This window comes from Coffea eugenioides, chromosome 2, assembly GCF_003713205.1.
Source record: "Coffea eugenioides isolate CCC68of chromosome 2, Ceug_1.0, whole genome shotgun sequence".
In the NCBI taxonomy this organism is placed as follows: Eukaryota; Viridiplantae; Streptophyta; class Magnoliopsida; order Gentianales; family Rubiaceae; genus Coffea; species Coffea eugenioides.
This window is the reverse complement of record NC_040036.1, coordinates 15,626,375-15,651,881: the sequence shown is the minus strand read 5'-3', so window position 1 is coordinate 15,651,881 and position 25,507 is coordinate 15,626,375. Positions and strand designations below refer to the sequence as shown.

General features: G+C 36.1%; 4 protein-coding genes across 4 annotated transcripts; 2 read left to right on the top strand and 2 right to left on the bottom strand.

Moving 5' to 3' along the window:
* The first annotated feature begins 376 nt into the window (after window positions 1-376).
* Window positions 377-3,096, top strand: LOC113762948. Its single transcript, XM_027306599.1, has 4 exons — window positions 377-642; window positions 906-1,531; window positions 1,733-2,248; window positions 2,822-3,096. Exons 1-4 carry the CDS (start codon window positions 390-392, stop codon window positions 2,948-2,950), a joined length of 1,524 nt encoding a protein of 507 aa, XP_027162400.1. The 5' UTR covers window positions 377-389; the 3' UTR covers window positions 2,951-3,096.
* A 4,973-nt stretch (window positions 3,097-8,069) lies between these two features.
* Window positions 8,070-9,525, top strand: LOC113757790 (heat stress transcription factor A-7a-like). The gene is made up of 2 exons (XM_027300913.1): window positions 8,070-8,384; window positions 8,716-9,525. Exons 1-2 carry the CDS (start codon window positions 8,070-8,072, stop codon window positions 9,523-9,525), a joined length of 1,125 nt encoding a protein of 374 aa, XP_027156714.1.
* A 1,888-nt stretch (window positions 9,526-11,413) lies between these two features.
* Window positions 11,414-14,100, bottom strand: LOC113757784 (G-type lectin S-receptor-like serine/threonine-protein kinase SD2-5). The gene has a single exon (XM_027300906.1). It carries the CDS (start codon window positions 14,098-14,100, stop codon window positions 11,575-11,577), a length of 2,526 nt encoding a protein of 841 aa, XP_027156707.1. The 3' UTR covers window positions 11,414-11,574.
* A 6,072-nt stretch (window positions 14,101-20,172) lies between these two features.
* On the bottom strand, window positions 20,173-22,849 carry LOC113763434 (U-box domain-containing protein 17). Its single transcript, XM_027307251.1, has one exon. The coding sequence runs from the start codon at window positions 22,462-22,464 to the stop codon at window positions 20,299-20,301; it is 2,166 nt and encodes a 721-aa protein (XP_027163052.1). The 5' UTR covers window positions 22,465-22,849; the 3' UTR covers window positions 20,173-20,298.
* Between the last annotated feature and the right edge of the window lie 2,658 nt (window positions 22,850-25,507).

The window sequence follows — 25,507 nt, the reverse complement described above, 5'->3', positions numbered from 1 at the left end:
TGTAAACACCTACCTAGACAATTAGCTGCACAGCACTCTTTTACCTGCACCATAAAATGCCTGTTTTTATGTCAAACGTATACTACTGCAAATTCTGTGTGAATTCAATTGTAACAAGATTTGTACACACTTGTCGTGCCAATAAATCTATGGACTTGTACCATATAACTGACATTTTTGTTGCATCTGGTGACTTAAGCAAAGCTGCAGGCTTTCAATAAAGTAGAAAACTTGGTCCACTTTGATTTTAAGTTGTTAGGGATGTGACAATAACTATAATGGATTTGAATAAATTGTGCATCCCTTTTAGGTTTTAACTGCTTCTAACTTTATCTATGCTTTTAAATACAGCAAGATTGGTTGCACGAGTAAAAGTTTGAAACTTGTCAATGGCACATGGAATCCCATGTTGCTTTGTTCTTTTCCCTTTGGTTGTGGTGTCTCTTTCCAATGTCTTCTTTCCTGCTTTGGGAAGTGAATTCATATCAGCTGTCGGTGATCCTGGGATGAAAAGGGATGGTTTGAGGCTGGCAATTGAGGCTTGGAATCAATGCAATGAGGTTGGAGAAGAAGCTCCTAACATGGGCAGTCCTAGAGCTGCTGATTGTTTTGATGTATACAGAGCTTCATCTCAACAGGAAGGCAAGTTTTTGTTCTTCTTTTTCCTGTATTTTTGGTTTCTGTGGCTTTCAGATTTCAAAAGATAGAAAGAGGATGTGGGAACGTAGTATCTTTTACTATTCATCTTTTCTTGACATTAGGCTTGAAAGAAGTTCATGTTTGCCAATTCTGCAGCATGAAACTTTATCCGGAAAATTCTGCATTCTGTTTTCACTTTTCACACGTCATTTTTCTGTAATTGGTGTTCTCCCTTGGCTTATATCATCAGTATTTGTGTTTCACAGGGGTGAATGAGTGCTCCTTCTGCAGTAAATTTCCATACCTTCTGGTCCATAGAGTTACAGAGGGTGATAATAGACTAGGAGTCGGACAACCATTTCTCGGTGGGCAGCCAGAGGCATTGCATAATGTGGACCTTTATGCTGCAGAGAAAGAGCTGTATTTAGGATATAAATGTCAAGTAGAAGACAAGCCACATCCATGGCAATTTTGGATGATCATGCTTAAAAGTGGCAACATGGATACTTATGCAGCGAGATGCCCGAAAAATGGCCACAAGGTAGGGCCATACGGTCCAGATAACCAGTTCCCTTGTTTTGGCAAAGGTTGCATGAACCAACCATCAATGTATCATGATTACACCACCCTACAAGGGCCAAGAAAGACCACACTTAAGGGAAGATTTTATGGTTCTTGGGACCTGAAGGCCGATCTTCGCAGAGGAGAGGGGCAGAATATTTCGTACTATTCTGTCACCTGGGAGAAGGAACTTGGACATGGAAGTTGGATCTTCCACCATAAACTGAGATCCTCAACCAAGCATCCCTGGCTGATGCTTTACTTGAGATCGGATGCCACACATGGATTTTCGGGTGGGTACCATTACTCAACTAGGGGCATGTTGAAAATTGTGAGTACATTTTTCAAGATTTATTGACAATCTCTCTATTCCCTTTGCCAAGTTTCAGAATTCTGTTTCTTGTTTTAGTGTTTCTGAACAATTCACTTTCACTCAAAACAAATTTTCCTATATGAATTCTGCATATTATTTTTCTTTATGAGAAATGTAATTTCTCTGTTTAATATGGTCCATGCCAAATATGGTCAACAGATTCCTGAATCACCAAATTTCAAGGTGAGATTCACCTTGAATGTGATAAGAGGCGGAGGTCCGGGCAGCCAATTTTACTTGATGGATATGGGGAGCTGTTGGAAGAACAACGGCCAGCCATGCGACGGCGACGTGACTTCAGATGTAACAAGATACAGTGAAATGATAATAAATCCAGAAACACAATCATGGTGCAATGCAAAAGACCCCAGATTGTGTCCCCCATACCACACATTTCCTAATGGAACTCGAGTTCATCGCACCGATTCAGCTCATTTCCCTTATGAGGCCTATCACTTGTACTGTGCACCTGGAAATGCCAATCATCTTGAAAAGCCTAACATTTTGTGTGATCCCTTCAGTAATCCTCAGCCTCAGGAGATACTGCAGATATTGCCACATCCAGTTTGGGGGTACTATGGCTACCCAACCAGGAAAGGTGAGGGCTGGATTGGTGATTCAAGGACATGGGAGCTGGATGTTGGGCGGCTGTCACACAACCTTTACTTCTACCAGGTATGTAACCAATTTCTCTCTTGTTACTAGCTTTTGAATCTGCTACAAGGATACTCAAGTCTTCAACAATAGTAAAAAGAAACAAGTCTTAGGTACGATGGAGTACATTGGAATGATTTAGGATTTGTTTACTTGGCTGCTATATAAACTTTCCCATTGTTAAGTAAATTCCAAAGATTTTGACCGCCTAAAATTTGGCTTCAATCATCAATTTCTTTAAGCTTCATTAGATACATTAGAGATGCTGTATGGACCATAGGAGTAGGAAAAGGTGCATGCAAACGCCTAATTGGCCATATTATTGTCAATTTACTCTAACCATCAGTATTGCCAGCTGTGGTCTTTCCCAATAATGAATACTACATGTCATGCCCAGTGTAAAAAACTGCCTAACTTCTCTATTTATATCAATCCCTTCATCAATGCCCATACTTTCTCCATTTGCAGTGGAACAGAAGTGCCATTAAATAGCCATTAATGAAATAGGAAATTATAGAAAAATGTGCTCTAAATGAGTGCCTAGAAAATGTTGGTAATTTTGGGATTGACGATGTTGGGAAATCTTTGTTGCAGGATCCAGGAACCCCACCTGCTAGGAGGAAGTGGACCTCTCTTGACTTGGGAACTGAAATATACAAAACCCCAAATCAAGTGGCAGAATGGACTGTCTCTGATTTTGACATTCTTGTACTGAAAAGATAGTAACTGCTGTGGAATCTTGTATAAGCTAGGAGAAGCAATAGGGAGACCCATTTTTAAAGCAAAAGCAAAATCTTGTTTTGTATTTTGAACATGTTCTGCAAATTTTCCAAGTTCGTTGGAATGACACCAAAAAGAAGAAAACCAGAAAAGCCCTTGCAGAAATTTCTATAAATTTTGTTTTATCGGGTTTCGAATTTGCTAGAACAATAAAATGAGGTACAGAAAACAGAAATGCAAAGCAACTAGACCAAGAGATGGGAGGTTTTAGTAAGCAGCAATCCGCATTCTAGTTCTTAGTGTGGTCTTATTCCCTAAATCCTTGAAAATTCAAGCAAAACACAGACAAACCCCCTCTGTAGAAATCCCAGAGAGTATCCAAATGGCGCAACTTCTGATTTTAAAATGGAAAGAAATAAGTGGAAAGAAAGGCAAAAGGTAGAGATACCTGTAAATTTTGGAAAAGAAGTGAAGGTTATGCTTTAATCCAGGATATGTGTAAAATATTGCCTTTACCGTGCTATAGACTTTCATCCAACAAGTAAACAACTAATCCGTGAGAAATCTAGAACGAAAATGCTATTTGGTTTACTATGAGCACTTAATCTTGAGCTATATTGGATTAAGAAACGTGATGAAACAAGCAAGGTATTATGATAAACTGATAGTAATTTTCATATTCATCTTTCTTGTCTATGTCTGGAGTGGATAATGCTTCTAGAAAGAGCTGAATGAGAATCCCACGAAGTAGGTTTCTTGAAAGCCAACTTTCCACATTTAGAAAATGTTGGTGGACAGCATTTGGTCTTATAATATCACTTAGGTTCATAAGAACAGGACTTTGTTTAGTAACTCAACTAGAAGAAGCTCTGCAAATTCTGCACCAATTCCAGTAATAGTAAACAGAGGAGGACTGAACATTGTCACATTGATCAATAAAGACTAAGAATAACAAGAAATTAGTAATTACACACCAACACATAGAATTCTTCAAGCTACTATAAAGTGCAAAAGTTACAGTAAATCCTCTTGTAAACTCTACCTTGGTCCTGATCCTGAAAGAGTTTATGGGAATACCGCTGCTGTGGTGATTAACTCATGCTCTCGTTTGATTGCTGTGAGATATGTGAAATGAAGGACACTAATTCCAGTCTACCTTCAATATCTGATAACCCGTCTACCAGTTTAATTACTGTCGACGTAGACGGCCTCAAGGTAAAATCACTTTGTAAGCACCATACTGCAAGCCTCATCATGTGGAGGATATCTGGGACATTTTCCTTGCACCATCACAGTAACTGTAAACCATGTCAACCAATCGATCTTCCTCAGATTGTTTTATGAAATCATTGAGCAAATGTACAAATTTGTTGGATTCAGTCCTATCCAAATTTTTCCTTCCACAGACGATTTCCATCACAACAATTCCAAAGCTGTAAACATCAGCCTTTTCTGTGATACATGAGCTCAACCTTTCAGGAGCCATGTACCTAGGTGTGCCTCTTTGCAGTCAAATTTGGATCTCATCTCTATTAATCAGCTTTGACAAGACAAAATCAGAAACCTTCACAGAAAAGTTTGCATCTAGCAGAATATTTTGAGGTTATATATCTAAATGGACAATGGTCTATTTGCATTCTTCATAAAGATAAGCCAAGCCTTGAGCTCTGTCATGTATGATCTTTCTTCTCATTTGCCAACAGGGTTGCTCAGGGCTTTTCATATAGATCCATTTATCTAAAGATCCATTGCCCTTTAACTTGTAAACTAGATATCTGCACTGTTTCTCAATGCAAAACCCGATCAGTTTAACCAGATTGACTTGATGAATGCTTCCTATGGTCTTGACCTCTTCTAGGAATTCCGTCTTTCCTTCACCTAAGCTGTCAGGGCATATATTTCCCACAATTTTCACCTCAATATACGGATCCAAAACCTCTGATCTTCCAGCTGAAATCATCCGCTAAAACCTACAACTCATCAAAGAAAAATCTCATAGGTAATCAAGTTGATCCAAGTTTTCATCAAAATCTACCTTCATCAGGGTTCTTCTCTTTCTAACTAAAATCGACAAACCAACTGCTGCTGCTAACATAGCAAAAACACCTGCAGAAGATCCCACTATGCTCCTGATAGGTTTTGCAGGTGCAGCACCTTTTGTTGCTGATGTAGTAGATATTGTTGCATTTAACTTGCCATTGGATACTTTAATAAATGCAGATGAAATTATATCTTCCACTTTCATTGTACAGGAGTGTCACAACTGGAGCTGGAAAGACTCGATAACCTTTTGATAATCACTAGAAAACCGAACTAGAGCTACTTCACGAGGGCGGTTTTTCAAGCATGCTTCTTTGCAGCTCGCCACCTCGGTTTCATATTGAGCTGAAACATCAAGACCAACATACTCAAAGTGATATACACGTTTTAGCTCTTTAAGTCAATGGGAATTGGGATCCTCACACTTTGTTGAACTGCTCTCCAATACTCACCGAAACTATTAACATAGACACCTCCTTGAAAACCTTCTGGACGAAAATAACTTTCATTTGAGCAAATCTCAGAATTAGAGGAAATTGTGGGTTAATCAGGCAATTTGGTCAAAAAAAGAAGTGGCTTGGACTAAAAGAAACGCAGTGGCTTAGACAAATCTTATTTGTCGATGACCTCAGATCAATCAATCGAATATTAATTAATATGTAATCGATCAACATTACTTGAAAATGGCTCTTCTGCACAGAAACGAAATGTTCCAAATGTTCCTGGAAATTCTTGCTTCCAGTCCTAAGATCAACTGAAGTATTCAACCAACTGTAGAAATAGAAAGGTTCCATTTGTTATCCGCAGGCGCGACCGAGAGTACACAGGGTAAATAGGTTTCGTTCTTATTTATTTATAAAAGAGACAGTATCTGTATTATATATCAGAGGAGAGGGAGTTTAGGGTAAACAATCATTGTTAATGTATAAACTCTCAACTTTACCCTTGTATAGATTACTTACCATTTTACTATCTAAACATATATTTTCAAAATAACCATGTATACCTATTTTTAACCTTAATTCTCTAAACACATGTTGACAATTAACTACCTCTAAGTGTTGTAACAACTAACATAACAATCATTTGATGGGAAAAAACAAGGTTAAAATACTAAAAACTTCTTTACTAATGAGATTTTTGTGTGTAAAATCAATTTGCAAAAAACATTTAAGTAATTCTAAATTGCACAGATATCGTGTGTGCTTTTAGCACTAGTGTGAATAATGTTTATGGAAGTAACATCTATACAATATATAATGCCTCAATAATAGCATTTGGTATAGACACTTTTTGTTATCTTTTGAATTTTCAATTTTAACATTATAACTCTAATCACCTAATCACATTTTACCAATATAACCACCCTAAGTATTGTATCTACCAAATTACTATAATCATTTAAACCAAAGTTCTTTCTTGAAAACTTTATATAAATTTTTTATATGTAAAAAATAAAATTTATACAAAATTGATTCATTTTAATTATTTCCTAATTGCACACACATTGAATGTGCACTTAACACTAGTGAAAATAATGCCAAATGGAAGTAACGCATCAAGGGCATGTTCCCAAAGAAGTTCCTTCTTCCGGATAGGATGGTTGGTTGGGCTAGAAAGCTCAAGTGAAATGTTACATTTACTTTAGTTTAACCTGGGATGAGGGTAAGGGCCCGATACAAAGTTCAAAACTTTGGGCTTGGCCCAAAAGATAGCGAGAACTGGAATCTATTTTATTTATGTGTTTTATAATTTCTCTCTTTTTTTATTTTTAAATATATACAATTTTTTATGTGAGAAAGCATTTGAGGACTTGAATTCTTTGAGCCCAAAAGATATAAAAGTTTCAAGTCCCTTTAAATAATTTCACCAACCTTTTTTTTTTTCAATTCACTAACACTATGGGATGGAAATTTTCAACTTATATGACTTTATTACAGTACATTCGTGAATGAGAATCATTATGTTAATGATATGTATGTCCAAATATCTTATCTTTACATTATTTGAGGGCTTTTTCTAAAATTTTTTTGTTTTTCTAATACATTATTTTTTATAGTGTAAGTGGGAGAATTCGATTTCAGAACCTATCACTTAAACTCGCTCTCCCAAACCATCCAATCAATCCCTCCCCCATCCAAGGGCTTTTGTGAACTCATGTGAGGACGCCTTTTCTTTTTATTATTATTTTTGCAATGTGAGTAAACTTATTAGTTACTAGATATAAAGTAGTAAACAAAATTTGGACAAAAGGTCAAAGTGGAAGATGATTTCTTGTGTGCATGACAATTTTGAAAGTTCATCACTTTTATTAGGGGCAAGATTGAACTTGTAAGTTTGCTTCAAAGGCTAAAATGAAATCAATTCTATAAATGAGGCAAAGGAAATGTTATATACCCTTAAGATTTTACTTTATTGTTATTTCAATCGACCCAAAACAAAAAGCATCCACAAAATTTTTGCACTTGACTAGCTTCTCCAAGCCCACCATCTTCTAACATGTCGCTTTGTAACTTAAAATGCCCCATACGACAATCAAATTGCTCAAAATGAAATAATAATCAAAGAAAGGACAACTAGTGTACCATGATCTGATAGCCTTCAAGTATTTTAAAATGTAAACTCGACTTCATTTATTATTCATCTAGATGGAAGGTTAGGATCTACAATCCAAAAAGTAATAGTAATAGTTTTACATGAAGAATACATGCAAATTCTGTGTGTTGTCTCCTTGGCACGGACAACTTGAAAAGAATCTCAAGGGATGATTAAATTTGTGGTGATTGATCAAAATCTCATTAAGGCAACAACTAAATGAGTAAACCAAAATAACCAGCGTTACTCCTTATGTAGGTAGCATCATCTGAATACTAATCCAATAACTTGAAAAAACTTGAACAATCTTGTCCTCAAATATAGGCAAAATCAAGTAATTATTACTTTATCAAGATTACAAATTCCGCATTTCTTTCATCTGGTTAATCCATTGCATGCATGGTCATTGTGTTTTTTTAATCTTTTAAGGTTCTTGAAGTCAAGAAGGTTCACTTAGGCTAAAGACTGTGGTGGATTTGAACTACAAATGCAAGGCAAAAGAAAGGCAATTGCTGATACTGGCGGTGATAATGGTGATGGAGGAGGAGCTGGTGGCTATGGTGGTAACACTAGGGGTATCGGTCCATTACCGAGGAGACGAAGAATAAGGTCATTTCCACCTCCTTTTCTGATGAAGACATTCGACATGATTGAAGATCCAGAAACCAACTCCATCATATCTTGGAGTCCAAACAGTACAAGTTTCACAATTTGGGACCAAATCAAGTTCACTGCAGAGCTCCTTCCCAAGAACTTTAGGCATGGCAATTTCTCAAGCTTTGTTTATCAGCTCAACAACTACGTGAGTACTTTCCCTCATTTGATCAGTTGTAATTAGTAAAGGCTACTCAAAACTGATGATCAACTGCGATTAGCATACATCATGTTAATTCATCTTTATGTTGCTTAAACACTTCACCATTAATTGGACAAGTAACATAAATTTAATCTCTTTACGAAGTTTAATGCTCAATGTGGTTGTCTTGATATGTCAAAGTACAGCATTGTTTTGCTTATTACCTAACAGCAATTTTGATAGTGAAACTCTCTTTGGGATTCATAATATAATTGATTTAACGCTTTTACATTTGTTTATTTGAAAAGTTCATCATTTTCTTTTTAAAATGTTATAGGGGTTCAAAAAGATCAGTTGGGACAAATTTGAATATGAAAACCCATGGTTTCAAGCAGGAAAGAGGCATTTGCTCAAGCATATAAAGCGAAGGAACCAACAGTGTGAATATGATTCCGTGATCCAGCCTTCATGTGGATCTACAGATAATTTGTTGAAGGATAGAATGGAGGACCAGCTAGAAACTCTAATGATTGAGCAGCATGGTTTGAAAGTTGAACTTGAGAAACTTAATGAAAAACAAAAGCAAATGGTGAATCACTTCAACAAAATAGAAGAGAGCATAAAAGTTTCTGAGAGAGAAAAAGAAGAAATGGTCAGCCAACTACTTGTTCAGGTTTTCATCCAGAAGCTAAGAGAGAAAAGAGAAATGAGTAAATATGAAGCCACAAAGAATCAAGAGTTGGACAACTCTACGAGAAAGGAAATCTTGGAGCTTGTCGCTGAGGGGAATTGTTCTAGACATATTGACAAGAACAAACAAGTGCAAGAAGAAGTGATGGTAATCCAAACAGAAGGACAAACTTTCTGCCCCCCTGATAACTCAGGAGGTTCAAACCAAGAAAAGAAAGCTACTGCAACTTCAGAAACTTATCAAAATCGTGACTTCTGGAAGAAAATGATAGAGGATGGTTCAGAGCATGAAAATGGAGGACATGAAGAGCTAGAAGAGTATCATCCAAAAGCCATTCTGAAGCTGCAGGATCTTATTGCCTCCAATACTCTAGTTCAAGGGGAAAATCAAGAGGAAAAACCTGTTACTGTCATGGAAGATCAGGATGGAGTATCTGAAAATATGCACCTAGAATAAATGGTGTTATCTTTTTTCTAAAGATGTCCATTATTATAAAATCATGAGCTCTGACCTTGTCTTATTACAACGTAATCTACATCTTACAAAAATTGAATTTTTCTGACAGGTAATAAGAAAGCCATCAGGATTCATATGGATGCATAGAAGAAACGTCTCCCCAAAACTGGTTTGGCAAGACAATCATGAGGATCATTTAAATCTTTGCATCTTATTTAAGACTGCCTATTCTGTTTGCTCCTTGCTCTTCTTCTTCATCTAATTTATATTGGACTTGGTAATGTCATGATTAGCTACAAGAACTCTAATTATCTCACCCTGGAGTGGTGATGCATGTTTTTCTTACTATTTACTTCAACAATCTATATGCATATGACAGTTGTTTCATGTTCAATTTTACTGTTGGCATCTGAATTTCTATCTGTGGTTCTTATTGTAAAGAATTTGTGATAATGTTTCTGATGAATTTGATATCAGACAATTAACTTAGTCTCAGAAAGGATATACATCTCCATAAATAATAAGTTGCATCTTGTCTCTTCTAATCTATAGTTCCTATTCTTGTTTCTGTATCATGTTCAGTCATTAATTGCATGGAATACTTCTTTCTGAAGGTCATTTACCCCTTTTTGAAATTCTGGTAGTGCTAATTACCTCTCCTCCACTTCCCCTCCCCCCCCCCCCCTCCTCGGTCCCCGGCAGAAATATATATATATAAAAAAAAAGATCCTTTTCCTTCATGATTTCAGAGAATCCTTGGTGAGCAAACAAAACTTTTGATACTTCAGGAAGATGGTGCTATTAATCTTTCTTGTATAAACATCAGTTCGATAATTTCTACCTAGAGCTGTATTCATGAAAAGTTTTCAGTTGCAAGAAAAAATCTTCTCACTGACAAACCTATCAGTGAAATTGTGACAGAATATAATAAGACTGCCTAAGGTACTTGCAAGCTTGTTTTCTGCACAATCTGATAGGACCAACAATAAACGAATGAAACTCAAAAAAAGTTTGCTAATGTTGGACTTTTGGTTTGGGGTTGCTTAAATCGAAGACGCTTTTGGTTGGACCACGAGAAAGCTGAATCGAAAATCTTTTAAGAATCTGAAAAACACTATTTGAAGTCTTTCTGCTCTGTTCCTGTTTTCGAAACTTTTGAATGGAACATAGCCATTCAATGAAATTTTTGCAAGTGGCATTTGTAGGAGCGAAAAGAAATTAAGTGTATTATCTATGTAATTGTAGTTCATCGTTCAGAATCTATTTATAAGAAAAAGGAACATTAATGAAGCAAAACCCTACAGATAGAGAGAAAGACTATTAGCAGGAGATTGATGATCTGAAAATACAGGAAGACTCGCTAGTCACCACCTCATCAAAAGAGGAAGGGCTAGAAAGTTGGCCAGAATTCTTCCGGTGAGATTGTTTTGTGACAGATTATTGCAGATTTCGAGTATAAATTAGTTTCTGAAGTCAACTATCATTACTATGAAGAAGGACTGGAGTTTTCAGATTTTACTTTCTGATAGCAAAATCTGACTGCTTAAACAGGAGTTCTATACTCACCTTATCTAATGATATGAAGGAGCTAATACAAAAAACTAATGTATTCTTATTATAGAATCCCCTAATGCACGTAACTGGTCACAAGATGTGGAAAAACCCACTAATAACTACATATTATTAATGGGGTCATGTTGAAAGCAAACGACAATTCTAAAAGAAATATGAGAACGCACGGACAGAATGAATACTGGCAAGAATTTTGATTAAGCATAAGAAAATGGAAACAATATAGGTACATGTGGTGTCATTAGGTAGTCATTTATTAATGCTAACAAATGGAAACCTTTGTAGGTGGTAAGCATAATACAGAATGTTACAAAACTGTACATACTTTACATTACTCTCACAAGTTGTACTTTACCTCAATTAACATAATATAAATCGTCAACGACATGGTAAGGAGAACAAAGAAATAGACGTTTACGAACTAACATGAAAAGAAAGGCAACCAAGTAAAGCAACAGATGAAGCAACATTTTTTGTTCACCTTGGTCCTGATAGTACTGATGGTGGAACTGATACTGTTGTTTCAAATTCAGACTTTCTTCTGATGGCTGCAAGTGGATTAAAGTCCAAGGTTTGATGTTCCAAGTTAATTTCGGGGTCCAGTGTACCCTCCATGACCTTAACTACAGCAGACATAGATGGCCTCTGGGTAAAATCACTTCGTAAACACCATAGTGCAAGCTTCATTGTTCTAATCATGTCTGAAATATTTAGTCGAGTATCTTCATCGTTACTTTCAATCATATCAATCAGCCTATCTTCCTCGTCCTTTCTCCTAAACAGATCAAGCAAATGTACACGATCCTCAGATTCTGACATATCAAAATTCTTCCTTAAACATATGATCTCCATTACAACAACTCCAAAACTATAGACATCTGCCTTTTCTGTGATAAATGAGCTCAACCATTCTGGTGCCAGATAACCTGGAGTTCCCCTCAATGTAGTCACAATTTGATTCTGATCCTTATCAATGGACTTGGACAAGCCAAAATCAGAAACCTTTGCACATAAATTTTCATCTAACAGGATGTTCTGAGGTTTGATATCTAGATGGACTATTTTTTGTCTGCATTCTTCATGAAGGTAAGCCAGACCTTTTGCTATATCATGGATGATATTCCTTCTTGTCAGCCAGACAAGAGTAGGTTGAACAGAATCCTTGCTAAAAATCCATTTGTCAAGTGATCCATTGTTCATAAATTCATAGACTAAAAGTCTATGATGGTTTTCAACACAAAATCCAATCAGTCTCACAAGATTGATATGATGGATGCTTCCAATTGTCTGGACCTCAGCCAGGAACTCCTTCTTCCCTTGCCCTAAACTGTTGAGTTGCTTCACGGCAATTTTCTCTTCATTTTTCAAAACTCCTTCAAAAACTGAGCCGAATCCTCCTTCTCCCAGCAATTTTGAGAAATTTCCAGTTGCATCCTGTAGCTCCTGAAAAGAAAATCTCACGGGCATTCCAGATAGCTGTTCCCAGTAAGTCTCAACGTCTTCCTCAGTACTTTGCTTCTTCCTACGCACAATGCAGATGCCAAGGATTACTACTGACAAACAGAAAATTCCTGCAGTCAATCCAGCTATAATTCCTTTTCGTTTGGACGATGCAGAAGATCCCGATGTATTTGACATGTCATTGGAAATTTTGATGAATGCTGATGATTCAAAATCATTTCTTTGCTTTCCATCACTTATTAGTGAAAGAACAGGGGAGGGTAAGAAGCAGTTTCCCCTCGAAAAGTTACTGAAAAAATGCTGAAAGAGAACTGCTTTGCATGAGCAGTTTCTCAAGCATAACCACCTGCAGCTCTCAATATCTGTCGCTTTCAAGACTGCAGCATCAAAATCAACATAATTGAAGTAATATACATCTGTAAGATGTAGTAGTCCATGAGAACGGGGACCATCACATTTTGTGGGATTTATCTCCACACAGCCACTGTTGTTTTGGTTGTCACTTCTTTCAAAGCCTGACGGACAAGAGCACTGCCCCCCCGAGCATAGAGCCAAACTGCCACAAACGGTTGGATAATCACATTCGCTCAGAAAATCTGCCAAGAGATCAACAGGTCCATTTTCCTCATTATAAACTCTGAAATGGCCATCATAATCATATCTGATATATTTCATGCTGGATGGTTTTGAAAACACTGCGTCTGGTTCATTTGGCTCAGCTGAAGATATGTATAGAGCAAGCGTACCATTTACTGCTTTAACATAGCTTGTTTCAATGCTTTCCCTTTCTCCACGAATAAAAAAATTGAAGTACATCTGCGGGGAGTTAGACTTGTAAAATGCAAATAGACCTTGATGGTTTACCAAAAGATAGTAATTGCCCTCGTTCCAACTAGTTTCAGATAATCTAGCCACAAGAGTTTGACCATCCACCAGTTTCTGCCCTGGAAGAAGTGTATCTGTTGGATGATCAAAAGACTGCCAAACAGTTTGATTGTTCCCATCATGAAGCACCAGATTACCGGTTTCCATCACCTTCATGCCCACAACACCCTTATTAGATGTACTGGTAGACCATACAAGAGTTCCATCTGCATCTTTCAAGATCAAATTTCCATCTGGGAGGAACTGTAGAGTTCCATTCTCACGGATAGGTTTGTTTCTGTTTGCAAACCAAACTACATCAAGATCAGACCAATAATGAACCCCAACGAAATCTGTACGATAGTGCACGATTCCGATGGAGAAAACAAAAGAATCGTCTGTTCCATTTGAGACAAAACCACAAGCATAACCAACCCGGGGCCTTATCTCTTTTAACAAAATAATTTGCATAAAAGGCCCTGATGAATCATTGAAAGTATAGTAAGGATAAAGTAAGGCTCTGGTAACATTGGCTACAGAATGGTTATTGTTTCTCCATGAAGTGGAGATTTTTGCTGTTTCTTGAGCTACCACCTCTGTTGAAAGGAAGTTTATTTGGAGGACTACGATCACAAGAAAAACTAATCGCAAAGCTTCTTTGAAAGACCATCTAGCCATGAATTCTGTGGTCCTATGATGAACTAAACTGGATAATTGAACTGCCTGGGGATGGAAAAGGAGAATTATTTTTGTACCATTTTCTACTGGTGACTTATGTATATAACTATTATATTATTAGTAAAATAGCCTTTTTTTTGTTTGGAAGAATAGCTTTCTTGAGGTCTCTTATCATGAAAATTGGTTAGCAGACTGATGATAAGACTAAGCCAATGGAAAATTTCCTGTTTGAAATCAGTTTGCACTTCCAAATATTACTAGGATCCTTATTATCCTTTCAGATTTTGTGGGGGAAAAAATTGAAAAATTTACTATACCCCCAATAATAAGCCTTTGGTTATTAATCTTCCATGTTCGGTTCTAACAGTTTTGGTTGTGAGCTATTTACACTTTCCCAGCTAAGTTTAGGTGCCATATGATCTTGTAGCAGTCATTGGGATGGAATTGTCGTAAGTCTTGAAAGGTCCTTTAGTCATTTTCTCAGATCACTTTGGCAAGGGATTGATGTCAGGAAAGCAATTTTCATCTAAACACATCTAAAGCTTAGGTGTATACCCATTTAAAAGATTTATTAAATAATAAAAAAAAAACCATCTTAGTTGACAGGTTTTGAAATCCCCTATATATTTTTTGGATTTTTGACAAGTAAAATGCTGTTTGTCAAAGTTTTTTGGCTGTCAATTACGTTATCCCTGGGGATGACCTGGTCAAAGCAGTAGCCAAAATCACTAAGATTGCCTAATTGACCAAAAAACAGAAACGTAAAAGAGATGGAAGTGAATAGGACAAACAGAGGTTGGAATACATGTCCCCAGTGGCATCAAAGAAGCCGTACTTGCGTTCCAAATTGGCTCTGCTGTGTGCTGTTGAATTTTCTTTTGGATACAAATCCCGAGAACCCAATGCCGCCATAAGCAAAACAAGAATTTTCAACTCAGAAGTTAAAGGAAATCTTCGACTATAAGAATTTGCAGTACAAGATAAAACACTCAGAAAATGATCAATTAGAAGAACCTAAAGAAAGTCACAATTGTAAAGCTTTTCTGGGGTGAAGTCATAATCTGTCAAGACATCTCAAGTTTGCAAGTATTCACGGATGAGAATAGAGATGTGATGTATTAAAAACTAACCTTGAATTTTCCTCTCTGTAGATGCTATGTCATTTTTCTATGCACTTTTATCCGTTACAGCCCCCCAGAAAAACAGTTGACCCTCTACTCGATACAAACTAAGATGCAGCTTTTGATATGCACATAACCAATATGGAAGATGTAGCTAGCAGGGTCAGAACAAAATAGATGAAAATCTTGAAGAAGTAACATATGCTTGCATTTTCGAACAAGTTCAATAGCAAAATTTGCATTCCATTGCAGATGACTAATCATACAAACGAATTAGTGATAACTCACAAAACATATGCCATGAAAGGAATTTTTCTCATCTATTGACCAAAACTACAAGTACGAAATTGATGAAGATGACAGGAAGACGGGACTTAGTCTGAAACTGCAGCCTTATTGGCCTCCCTCTCCCATGTGAGGTGATGGTTTCCCTTCATGATACAAGTCTAGACAGCCCCTCCTAGGAAGGACATAATCATTACCTTCCCAGGGGAAAGGTAAATCACTATCTCGGGCTTCTAGGAAGATGGTAACCGGCTTTTAGCTCTTCAGACTTGATCATGCTTGTATGGACAGTTTATGTTAGTACACTTGAATCGGATGCATTTTAGCACAATGACCTAGCACCATGGAGGCTGCCATGTTCCTTGTTCCATAAATGCCACCAAATGATTAAGTCCAGGCCAAGAAGTCTGGCATTCCCTGTCCAGAAGCATCACAAAATAACCGCGGTCTCTGCCCCGAAGACATGTTTGGAGCTAATGAATTACGAAGCTGTTGTATGTCAATTTACGATTGTGATTTATCAAGCTAAATCAATAGAAAATGGAATGCTTTGACTACATGACCACGTCTACCTGGTACACAACATTTCACAAGAGCTGCAGAGGTGATTTTCATTAGTAAATCAAATTAACCTTGGCCACGTCCAGCGCAATCTCCATGGCTCAGGATGTGGTCATTCATGGTTCTCAGACTATAAAAAACAATGAACAGATGGAAACTGCAAATACCACAAGAATGGAAATTAAGCTCAAGAAAGTAGCAGGGTATCTGAAACATAAGTTTTCTTTTCAGGGGAAACAGGGAAATGGAAAGAGAATGTTCAGAGCAGAATATACTCCTAAGTCCTAACAACGCTCGAGTGGATGCTCCTGGTTGACATAAGAGAGGAGTTGATGAAGCGGCAAATACGAAACTGCAATTAGCAGTTAACGAGAAGAGATGTATATCTAAGCGCCTACAATTAATCAGGTTTAGCCAAGTCAGTCATTTTTCTTTAGAATACACAAACAAACTTTTTGACAGGTAACCAAGGTTATCAGACAAACAGAAATGATGCCAGTCAGATATCCATTATCAATTACTGTATAAAAAGTATGACGAGTCTTTATCGTGAGTGTAATTAAAAATTAATCTTAATTTTTGTGATAGTAGTATCACCCTTGATACTAATAAATGGACAAATTACATTGTATTTACTTAATAATTAATAAGAATTATGCTAACAGTTACAAAGAAACATTTCTTGAATTGTGGTGATTCTGGTGAATTAAACCAAAAAAAGAATAACCAATTCATTGCATTTAATCAATAATTAATATCAATTATGCCAACAATTACAAGAATGAAAAACATTCCCTTGAGTTATAGTGAATTAAATCAAAAAAATAACAAATTTTAATTATAAATTATAAAAAAAATATGGTGAATCTTAGTAGTTAATAGTGTAAGCAAAAAATTATTTTAGTTTTTATGATGCCAAAATTACATCCCTCTCTAATAAATGGACAAATTGCATTGCATTTCATTATTAATAAATCATATCAAATATGCTAGCAGTTACAAAAATGAAAGATTCCTTACTTTTTTTATTTACCAAAAGAAAGAAGAACAACTATTATTTACAAAATCCAAGTTTAGAGAGTACTTCAAACATGAAACAAAACATAATAAATTGGTACTATGAGTCTCTTAAAAAGCACCACGAGTCTTGTTATTTTTTGGATACAAGTAAATTAAGCCTCAAGAGCACCTTTTTAATATGAGTATATTAGTATTGAGTAAAAAACTTTAATACAAAATATAAATAGGAAATGGAGTACCAAGGTAGGCAAAGAGTTTTATGTTGGGAAGTTTATTTATTTAAATTGCAATAAAAATTAAATTTAATGAACTTTATAAATCGTATTCTTGTAACAACCAACAGTATTAAACTACAATTAATGAATATTATATTCATCAATGCCAATCATAATAATAATTACAAAGGTGAAGCATCCTTTGAGGTACGGTGAATTAAGCCAAAAAATAATTTTTTTTTTTAATTTCAAGGAGTACTTCAATGGTGAATAAAAATATATCCAAGTTCAGTTTCACTATTATATAATAAATAACCTTAACGTCTAACAATTTTTAATTATATAAACTCTATAATCATAAAACAAGTCATCAGTGAGAAATACAATTAAGTTTCACTAAATCAAAACATTTCTCTTCAAAGTTTAAGCTATTTAAATTCGAAGAATAGAATTTCAATATATTTAGATGCTATTATAATTACAATGATTATTTTACAATCCACCGTTAACAAAATAATAATAATAATAATAATAATTAGAAAACCTCACTATAACTGATAAACAATTCATAGAATGACTTAAAAGGGAGTATTCAAAAATAAAAAAATTTAAACTCAAATGGCATAAAAAAGAACATTTAGGTAATCTAAATTTAACCAAAAGACAAAAATATTGTGCTCTTGGAACAAAGAATGATTTATTGCTTGCATGCATTTATATTGGTTAGAGCTAACTAAGTTCAGAAAAAATATAAAATAATATAAATATTAAATATCCCATTTGTTTGTCTCAATTACATTTATCACTTCAAAATAATAGATTTTTAAAAAAAAATTTAAAAAAATCTAGAAGCATCGTGTTCACGTGCAAAGCACATGCTCCATTACTAGTACAACATAAACCATGCGTGTATCAATATTATTGAACCCCACACCTTTCCTGTTTGAGGTCATCGGGGGAACCTCTGCCAGCACAAGCAAATTCACCCCGCAGCAGCTTATGCTATCATGTTGACATCTAGGTCGAAAATCATGTTTTAGCACAAGTAAATCCACCAGTAGCAGCTAATGCTACCATGTTGACACTAAGGTCGAAAATGTTTCTCAGTATATGAATGCATAACAATGCAGAGAGAGAGAGAGAGAGAGCCAACAAAGATGGACAAAGGAAGAAGGAAATGAATATCAGTCTTATCACAACTTAGACCAGAAAACCAACCCGATATCACAAAATCTACTAGCAATAATTTGTGCATAAAGGATTTCATATCAGTACTTTAAATTTTAGAGGGGTTAAAAAAGGTTACGCAGCAGCCTGTAGTAGTGGTTTTCTAATCTGATTTCAAAATGGATATTTGTGGAAGCTGCTGAAATTTTTGGAGATTCAAAAAAAAAAAAAAAGGTTACAAGCTCACTTTCGATAATTCATAATGAAAATGAATTCACAGATATTAACTCAAACAAGAAATTACATAACGTAACAGAAAATCTTTCTGCTTCTGTTTTCATGAAATAGGTTTCAAACAGAGCCAGAATACTGTTAACAAAAGACTACAGCACCAAAATATTCATTGTTCAATTTCAAAGGAAATAATTAGCATGCCACTTGATTTGGTTAATTTAGGTCCAAATCCAAGTTGCATATTCTTCAATCGCAGACAAGGGATGCTAGTTTTACTCCACTACATTGGCTTTCCGAGAACTTTCCTAAAAATGCCATTCTATTATGTACCTAAAGATGAACTGATGAACGTACATCCATCCCACCAAGAAGTCCGTCCTTTCCCTACCAGACATTAACAGAAAGTCGCGTTTAGGTGTTTCGCAGTTTGGTCTTATCACAGCCCAAATCATGGAAAGTCTCAGTCAAGGCATTAGATGCAGCATCCACTAAGCAAAAGTGGTGAGAAGGCGAAAGGAAGGATCAAAAGAAGGTTAAAAGGAGGAGATAGCATCAGCAATGCTGCGTCAGAAAAAAAATGATTTTAGGGACGCGTGGTTGGAGTTGGATCCCATCTCCAATCCACTGGCACATATTCCTTGAACTAACAGTGGGTGCACATCTAAAGAACAGCAACCAATATCCACCACGCTTCTGAAGCATCCAATGAAAAGCTGAAATGACAAAAGAGTTTTGTTTTGATAGCTTTTTTCAGTAGGTTCTGAACACTATAGAACATTCACTTGAGAATGTAACAGCGATCTGCGCAGTCAATGATTTGACAAGAATTGGCATCTTAGCTGAACCTGTTTGACAATAATGTTTTGCCACTTTATTTGCCCTTCATTTTTTTTTTGTTTCCTTTTGATCAAGTCCAAGGAGTTCGTCCAAGTTGGACAATTTGAAAGTACATGGAACTTTGGTAACAGTGCTTAGTCTCATGTAACAAAGCCTAATAACTCTTAATCAAGCATGAAGTATTGCGCCTTTTTCAACTTTCCCTAGTAATTGGCCTCTTAGAGCCTCACCTTTTCTCCCCAGTATGGCCCATCCATGTACCTTTAGTATCTCTTACCATAGAGGCAAAAGACGCACCGCCTTCTGACATTAATAATTCTTGGATATAGAGCCAAAATATTATTGTAACCATGTTGGTCATTAGCGAAAAGAGTTCCAAGAAGCATAACACGTATCTAAGCGAAAATAGTTGTTTTCTTCTCTGAGCATCCATAGTTTTCTTTTCTTCCCAACCTTACGGACATATTTTCACAATGCACATTATTGCCAGCATTTTAACCAGAATCGTGATATTCAGTCTTCAAAGATCATGTACTAGTCCAATAAACTCTCAGCATTCAACATTTTCAGTTTCTAGGTCACTCCGGATCAGATATGAAGAAACAAATGCCCAAAACAGATGAATTGCTCAGTAAATCAATAATTGTATTCCTATGACTTCATTTCACTTTTTTACACTAATAACTTAAAAAAAATTTTGAATATTACAGGCAAAAATGGGAAGAAAATGAATAACAAAACAAGTGTACAAGTTATGACTACAATACCGGCACTGACACAGGCACAGGCATCACATATTCACTACTGAAACTTATTTCCCTACTTGTTGCAGAGTTCCCTGCAAATGCATACCCTACTCCCAATCCGCCATAATGCAGCGATGCATTCTCACACCTCTGGAAAACTCTAGCAAGGGATGCAGCTTTTCTTCTTGCTCTCTTTGTCCCAGTGAAGAGCAAGGTTTGAAGCAAACCCGCCAATGCAGGTGCTTTCAACACCTTCTCTGCTGCGGCAGAACCACCACTCCGACATAATTCCAGCAGCGCGGCAACTGCATTCTCTTTTGCCCTAGGAGTCCCACATCGCATCATTCCAATTAGACCTGCTACTGCCTTTTCCTCATTTCCAACTGCTTCAGCCCCAATTGGTTGCCTAACAATCAGGGCCAACGCACCTGCTGCTTCTTCAGCAACACCTTCACATCCCAAGGCTCCAACTAAAGCAGTAACAGCACCTGAATCTATCATTCTCACGCAATTATCTGTATGAGTAGACAAATTAAACAGAGCAGTCACAGCATCCTTCTTTCCTCTGGGTGTCCCTTCTCTTAACAGCCCTGCCAAGGCTTCAACTGCACCATCTTCTAATGCTATTCTCTTTTTATAGTCATGAACAGCAGACAGACTGAATAAAGTTGCTGCAGCATTTTCCCTGGCCTCTGTAGTGCACCCAAATTTAAGAACACGAACTATAGATTCTAGACATCCATCTTCATCAACTATTCTGCTTTTGTTCTTATCATAAATTGACAAATTAAGCATAGCAGTCACAGAATTCTCTTGTGCAACTGCATCAGGAGAAGAAAGCAGCTTTTTCAGGTGAGGAATAGCACCAGCTTCTGCGATATAAGCTCTGTTTTCTTTTCCATTTTTCGCTAGCAGTCTTAATTCTCGTGCAGCAATAGTTTTTGCACCCTCGGATCCATTTGCCAGCTGCTGAATGAGAATACGTGCAGTGGCCTTATTGGCTTCAACTGTAGCCTTGCTAGGTGAAGTAGCTGCAATTATATCACAACAAGGATCGCCATGCTCTGGTGGATCGCATGGGAATCCATGTGCAGAACACCACTGCATGATCAAATTTCTGAGTGCCCTATTCGGCACAAGCTTAGTATGAACAAGCATTTGCCCTGTTTTCGGGCAAGTACAATGCCCTTCCTCCATCCATCTTGATATTGAACTCCGATCATAGGTCTGGCCAGTTGATATTATCACAGGATCCCTCATCAAATCTAATGATATGGGACAGCAAAAGTCCTTTGGGATTGTAATAAACGTCTCAGCTATCTCTTGAGTAAGCAATCCCTTTTTCAGTTTCTTATGCTTCCTGATCCTCATTTGTACTTCATCCTCCTCAAATCCAAACAACAGAAACCTACAATAACGTGTCAAGGCCACAAATCCATTCAATACAGAAGCTGTGGGCTCAATATCCCCATCATGATTTGCAATCTGCTCCTCCAAAAACTCAATCTCCATTCTACCACTCCTAGCATCTCTAATCCCCAACTTTTCGACAAAAAATGAGTACAGTTGAAACCGATCAGGTATATATCCACACTCAAATTCATTCAAGAATGAATAGAGTTTCAATCTCAAAGTTTCATCACCTCTATCAATGAACAATTTAGACTTTCTTGACTGTTTCTTTATTAATTGTACTTGTTCAACAACATCATCAGGCAAATTCAATCCATCCAAAGGAAGAACATCCAAAAGGGTGGAAATTTCTTGACTCAAATCGTGGAAATGACCAGAAATCGAATGGTTTTGAAGCAAAAGCCATAACTTACTCGATTGCAGGCAATATTCAAGAAGAATCTTGGACCTGTAAAGAACAAGGTACAACTCCTTGAAGCACAAAACAGCTGTAGAAGGCAATATTGATGAAATCCCAGATGTAGAATCCAACAAACACTCAAGAAGAACCGCGAAAACCTCAATCTTTCTGACCAGGTTCCGCGAATTCTTCCGCTGAAACGACATCGTCTTGTTGTTCAAAGAAAATGTTGAAATCAGCTCAGATGATATTCCTGTCAAAATTACCAATAATTTCTCCTCGGACAACTCCACCGGCGCCAATAAAGCCTCCAGTGACGGCGTCCTCCGTCGCCGTAATGATGAGAAAACCGCTGCTGAAGCCATAAACCAAAAAATCCAGAATTTCTTCCAATATAATCCAAAATATGAACAAATATTGGTAGATTCAGAGACCCTTTTCAATCTTAAAGCTAGTATGAAGATCAAAATCAAAACTTCAGAACCCAAAAGAAAGCTGTACTCAAGAATTAGTCTCCGTGTGTGTTTGAGCGTGTCTTGGTGTGTGTTTGGATAGCAAATAATAAATGAATGGGTCGTGTTTGTATTGATGCCTCCACGGACATGGTGGAAGAAGGAAGTTTTCTTTATTGCCTTTATTTGACTTTTTAGTTTTAATTTTTTTTCTTTGGTGAGGTGGTAATTGTGAATCCGCGTAGGTGGAAGGAGGAGAAGTAGAAGAAGCGAACGGAAAGGAAGAAAAAGGGCTGTATGTGAGTGTGTGTTGTGTGTGAAATGGAATATTGACTGAATTTCAGATGGAAAATTTATGACTCTGTTTCCTATTTGGGTTTTTTTTTCTTTTAATTGTAATAACTTATTTCACGATAATGTCTCTCTTCCTCTAGGAATTTCTCAGCAGCCTGGATGAAAATGACATTCGTTTTGTCTTAGCTTTGACGGATTAAATTATGCATCTTTGAGTCCACTCATCAATTTCCTTTTTCCACTCTTACAATTTTGCCATTTGGTGTCCGTATAACTTTATATGAACATATTGTACTTAGGTACTTGAATCATGACTTTCATATCATAATTTAGTTCCAACAGGGTTCTATGTTTTAATTTGCATTATCAAACATTAATACGAGAACAGGGATTATATATATGTATGTATGTATGTATTTCGACATCATGACACAAATTTACAAAATTTAACTTTTTATTTAGAATTCAATGATGATTTGCATGATAAATTTATGTTGTAATTGATTTTTACGTATTTTATGTTGTTGAACATTACAAGCATATGTCGGGTTATAATTGAGTCTACGTATTTCATGTTGTTGAACCTTACAAGAATAGAGTTACGTATGTCGTACGAATATATGTAAAATTACACATTAATATGGATAAATTCTTTCAACTTTCATACTACTTCAAACTTGATTTGATGATTTAAATGAAGTTTTACTTAATAAAGTGTGTTTGGCGTACTTAATGTTCTCGGCAAGTAAAGAGTCAATAGTGTTTGCATAGTAAATTATTTACGTAAATTTATCATCTTGCATCATAAACATATTTTCTAATTATTTTTTTATCTTATATATATCACATCAAAAAGGTATTACATTATTTTTCTCAAAAAAAATTATTCCAGATAATCTCCTATCCAAACCTTATGTTTTTATAGCTAAATGAGAAATATCTTAGTAAGATATGTATGTCTGTATCATTACTTTAGGAATATAGATTTGTAATGGCTTTGCAATTGGGAAAATGGATGTTTTATGAAAAAGTGCCCTTTTGGGTGATTTTTTTTTTCTTTTTTAGGAAGTATTGTGATAATTGGGTGGGGATCGTTCAATGTTTGTGGGATATTTCAGATGGTTATGATGATAACAAGTTGCAAGGTAGGGTATTTAGTAGTGGATGCTGATCTGTTGCTATGATTTCATGGATTTATAAGTAATACTTTCTACATATGAATTATGATGTATGCTTCTAACCTATGGTTAGAAAAGTTTTTGAGAGGTGAAAGAATTCCATGAGCATCATCATGATCACTCCATGTAAGATAGTATATTAGTCTTGATTGTCATTGAGTATATTGACATTTTGAAGTATTAATTAGTAGCTATTTCCACTTAAAAAGTTTAAAGAAAAAAGGTTAGTTCAATTGTTTGCTTTCTAGGGCAAAATAATTCCAATGAGATCTACTCAATATAGGAGGACAGCTATCAAAGGAGAAAAGGGTTGGAAGGGGAAAGAAAACAAGAAGATAAAGTAGTTAACTTTAAAAAAATTTTGAGTAATTTTGACATAAGTCAACTAAAGTAGGTCAATTAGATCGCTTGGGGACAAGTATTGGCAAGTTATAGTTTAGTTGCACTTTTGCTGGATGGATTAGTGTAATTGTCAAATTTAGCGGTTAACTATGTTGGAAGGGCAAAATTAGTAGAAACCCTGATCCTGATTTTCCTCTTTGTTCAATATATTAGCAAAAATAAAGACAAAAAAATTGATCTAAAGGAACAAAGACTAACAATTTTTCCTCTGCATTCGTATTTGAGTTTTTTTTTTTTTTTTTTTGGCTTGCTTTCAATTGTGTGAAGTTTACAACACGGTGAAAAGAGAAAACTCTCTTGCTTTTCGTTTCTACCTTTCTTTTGAATTTGTTCCCTTTTTCAGGTAGACTTTTATTTAAGGACTGTTGACTGGCCAGTTTTTGTGCTTCTATCTGGCGGTTTGCAGTTTGCTAACTGCTTGAAGAACTCAACAAAGCAGCAGTTAGAAAAAGATTTAAAGTGGGGAATGATTCAAAATCTTTTTCTTTCGCAATTAATTCAAGAGTTGACCAAAAGAAAAGTGGTTTAGCTTAGTGCCATACACTAGACTGCATTAGCAAGGGTTTTGATTTTTCTTGCCTAGTGCAGTTGGCATCTTTTGTTTGTTTGACCAAACAAACGGTTGGCAAAAATCCAAACCAGAAAGTGTACTTATTTCCTCTGCTAGTTGTACAAAATTTGCTTTAGACAATTCAATAATAATAATAATGCAAATCCAAAGTCTCCTTGGGTTCTGAACACTGTGACAGCAGCTGTATAAATGCACCATTAAAAGTTCCCAACAACCAAGCAAGAGTTTTGGACTTGGATCAGTTCCCTCATCCCTGTGGTTGGAAGTGAGATGAGGACGCATCATTATGTTGGTTTTGACTTTGTTTTTTTTGTTTTTTTTTTTTTGTTTGTATGAGCTCTTCTTTCTATGACATGGAGATTTTGCTTTCATGGCCCTATGTGATCTGTGCTCAAGTTCAAAATGGGATTTTGGAAGCAACCAAAATGTTTCTTTGCCTTTAGCCTTCTTGCATGATGAGCTTCAATTATTACTAGTACTTAGAAAGAAGATGCTTCCTTAATATAAAACT

Bases quoted from the DNA above. Each gene is read 5' to 3' on its own strand.
- LOC113757784 (XM_027300906.1), bottom strand. From the start codon at position 14,100: ATGGCTAGATGGTCTTTCAAAGAAGCTTTGCGATTAGTTTTTCTTGTG.
- LOC113763434 (XM_027307251.1), bottom strand. From the start codon at position 22,464: ATGGCTTCAGCAGCGGTTTTCTCATCATTACGGCGACGGAGGACGCCG.
- LOC113757790 (XM_027300913.1), top strand. From the start codon at position 8,070: ATGCAAGGCAAAAGAAAGGCAATTGCTGATACTGGCGGTGATAATGGT. The intron at 8,385-8,715 runs GTGAGTACTTTC...AAAATGTTATAG, and splicing joins TTTATCAGCTCAACAACTAC to GGGTTCAAAAAGATCAGTTG.
- LOC113762948 (XM_027306599.1), top strand. From the start codon at position 390: ATGGCACATGGAATCCCATGTTGCTTTGTTCTTTTCCCTTTGGTTGTG. The intron at 1,532-1,732 runs GTGAGTACATTT...TATGGTCAACAG, and splicing joins CTAGGGGCATGTTGAAAATT to ATTCCTGAATCACCAAATTT. The intron at 2,249-2,821 runs GTATGTAACCAA...TCTTTGTTGCAG, and splicing joins ACAACCTTTACTTCTACCAG to GATCCAGGAACCCCACCTGC.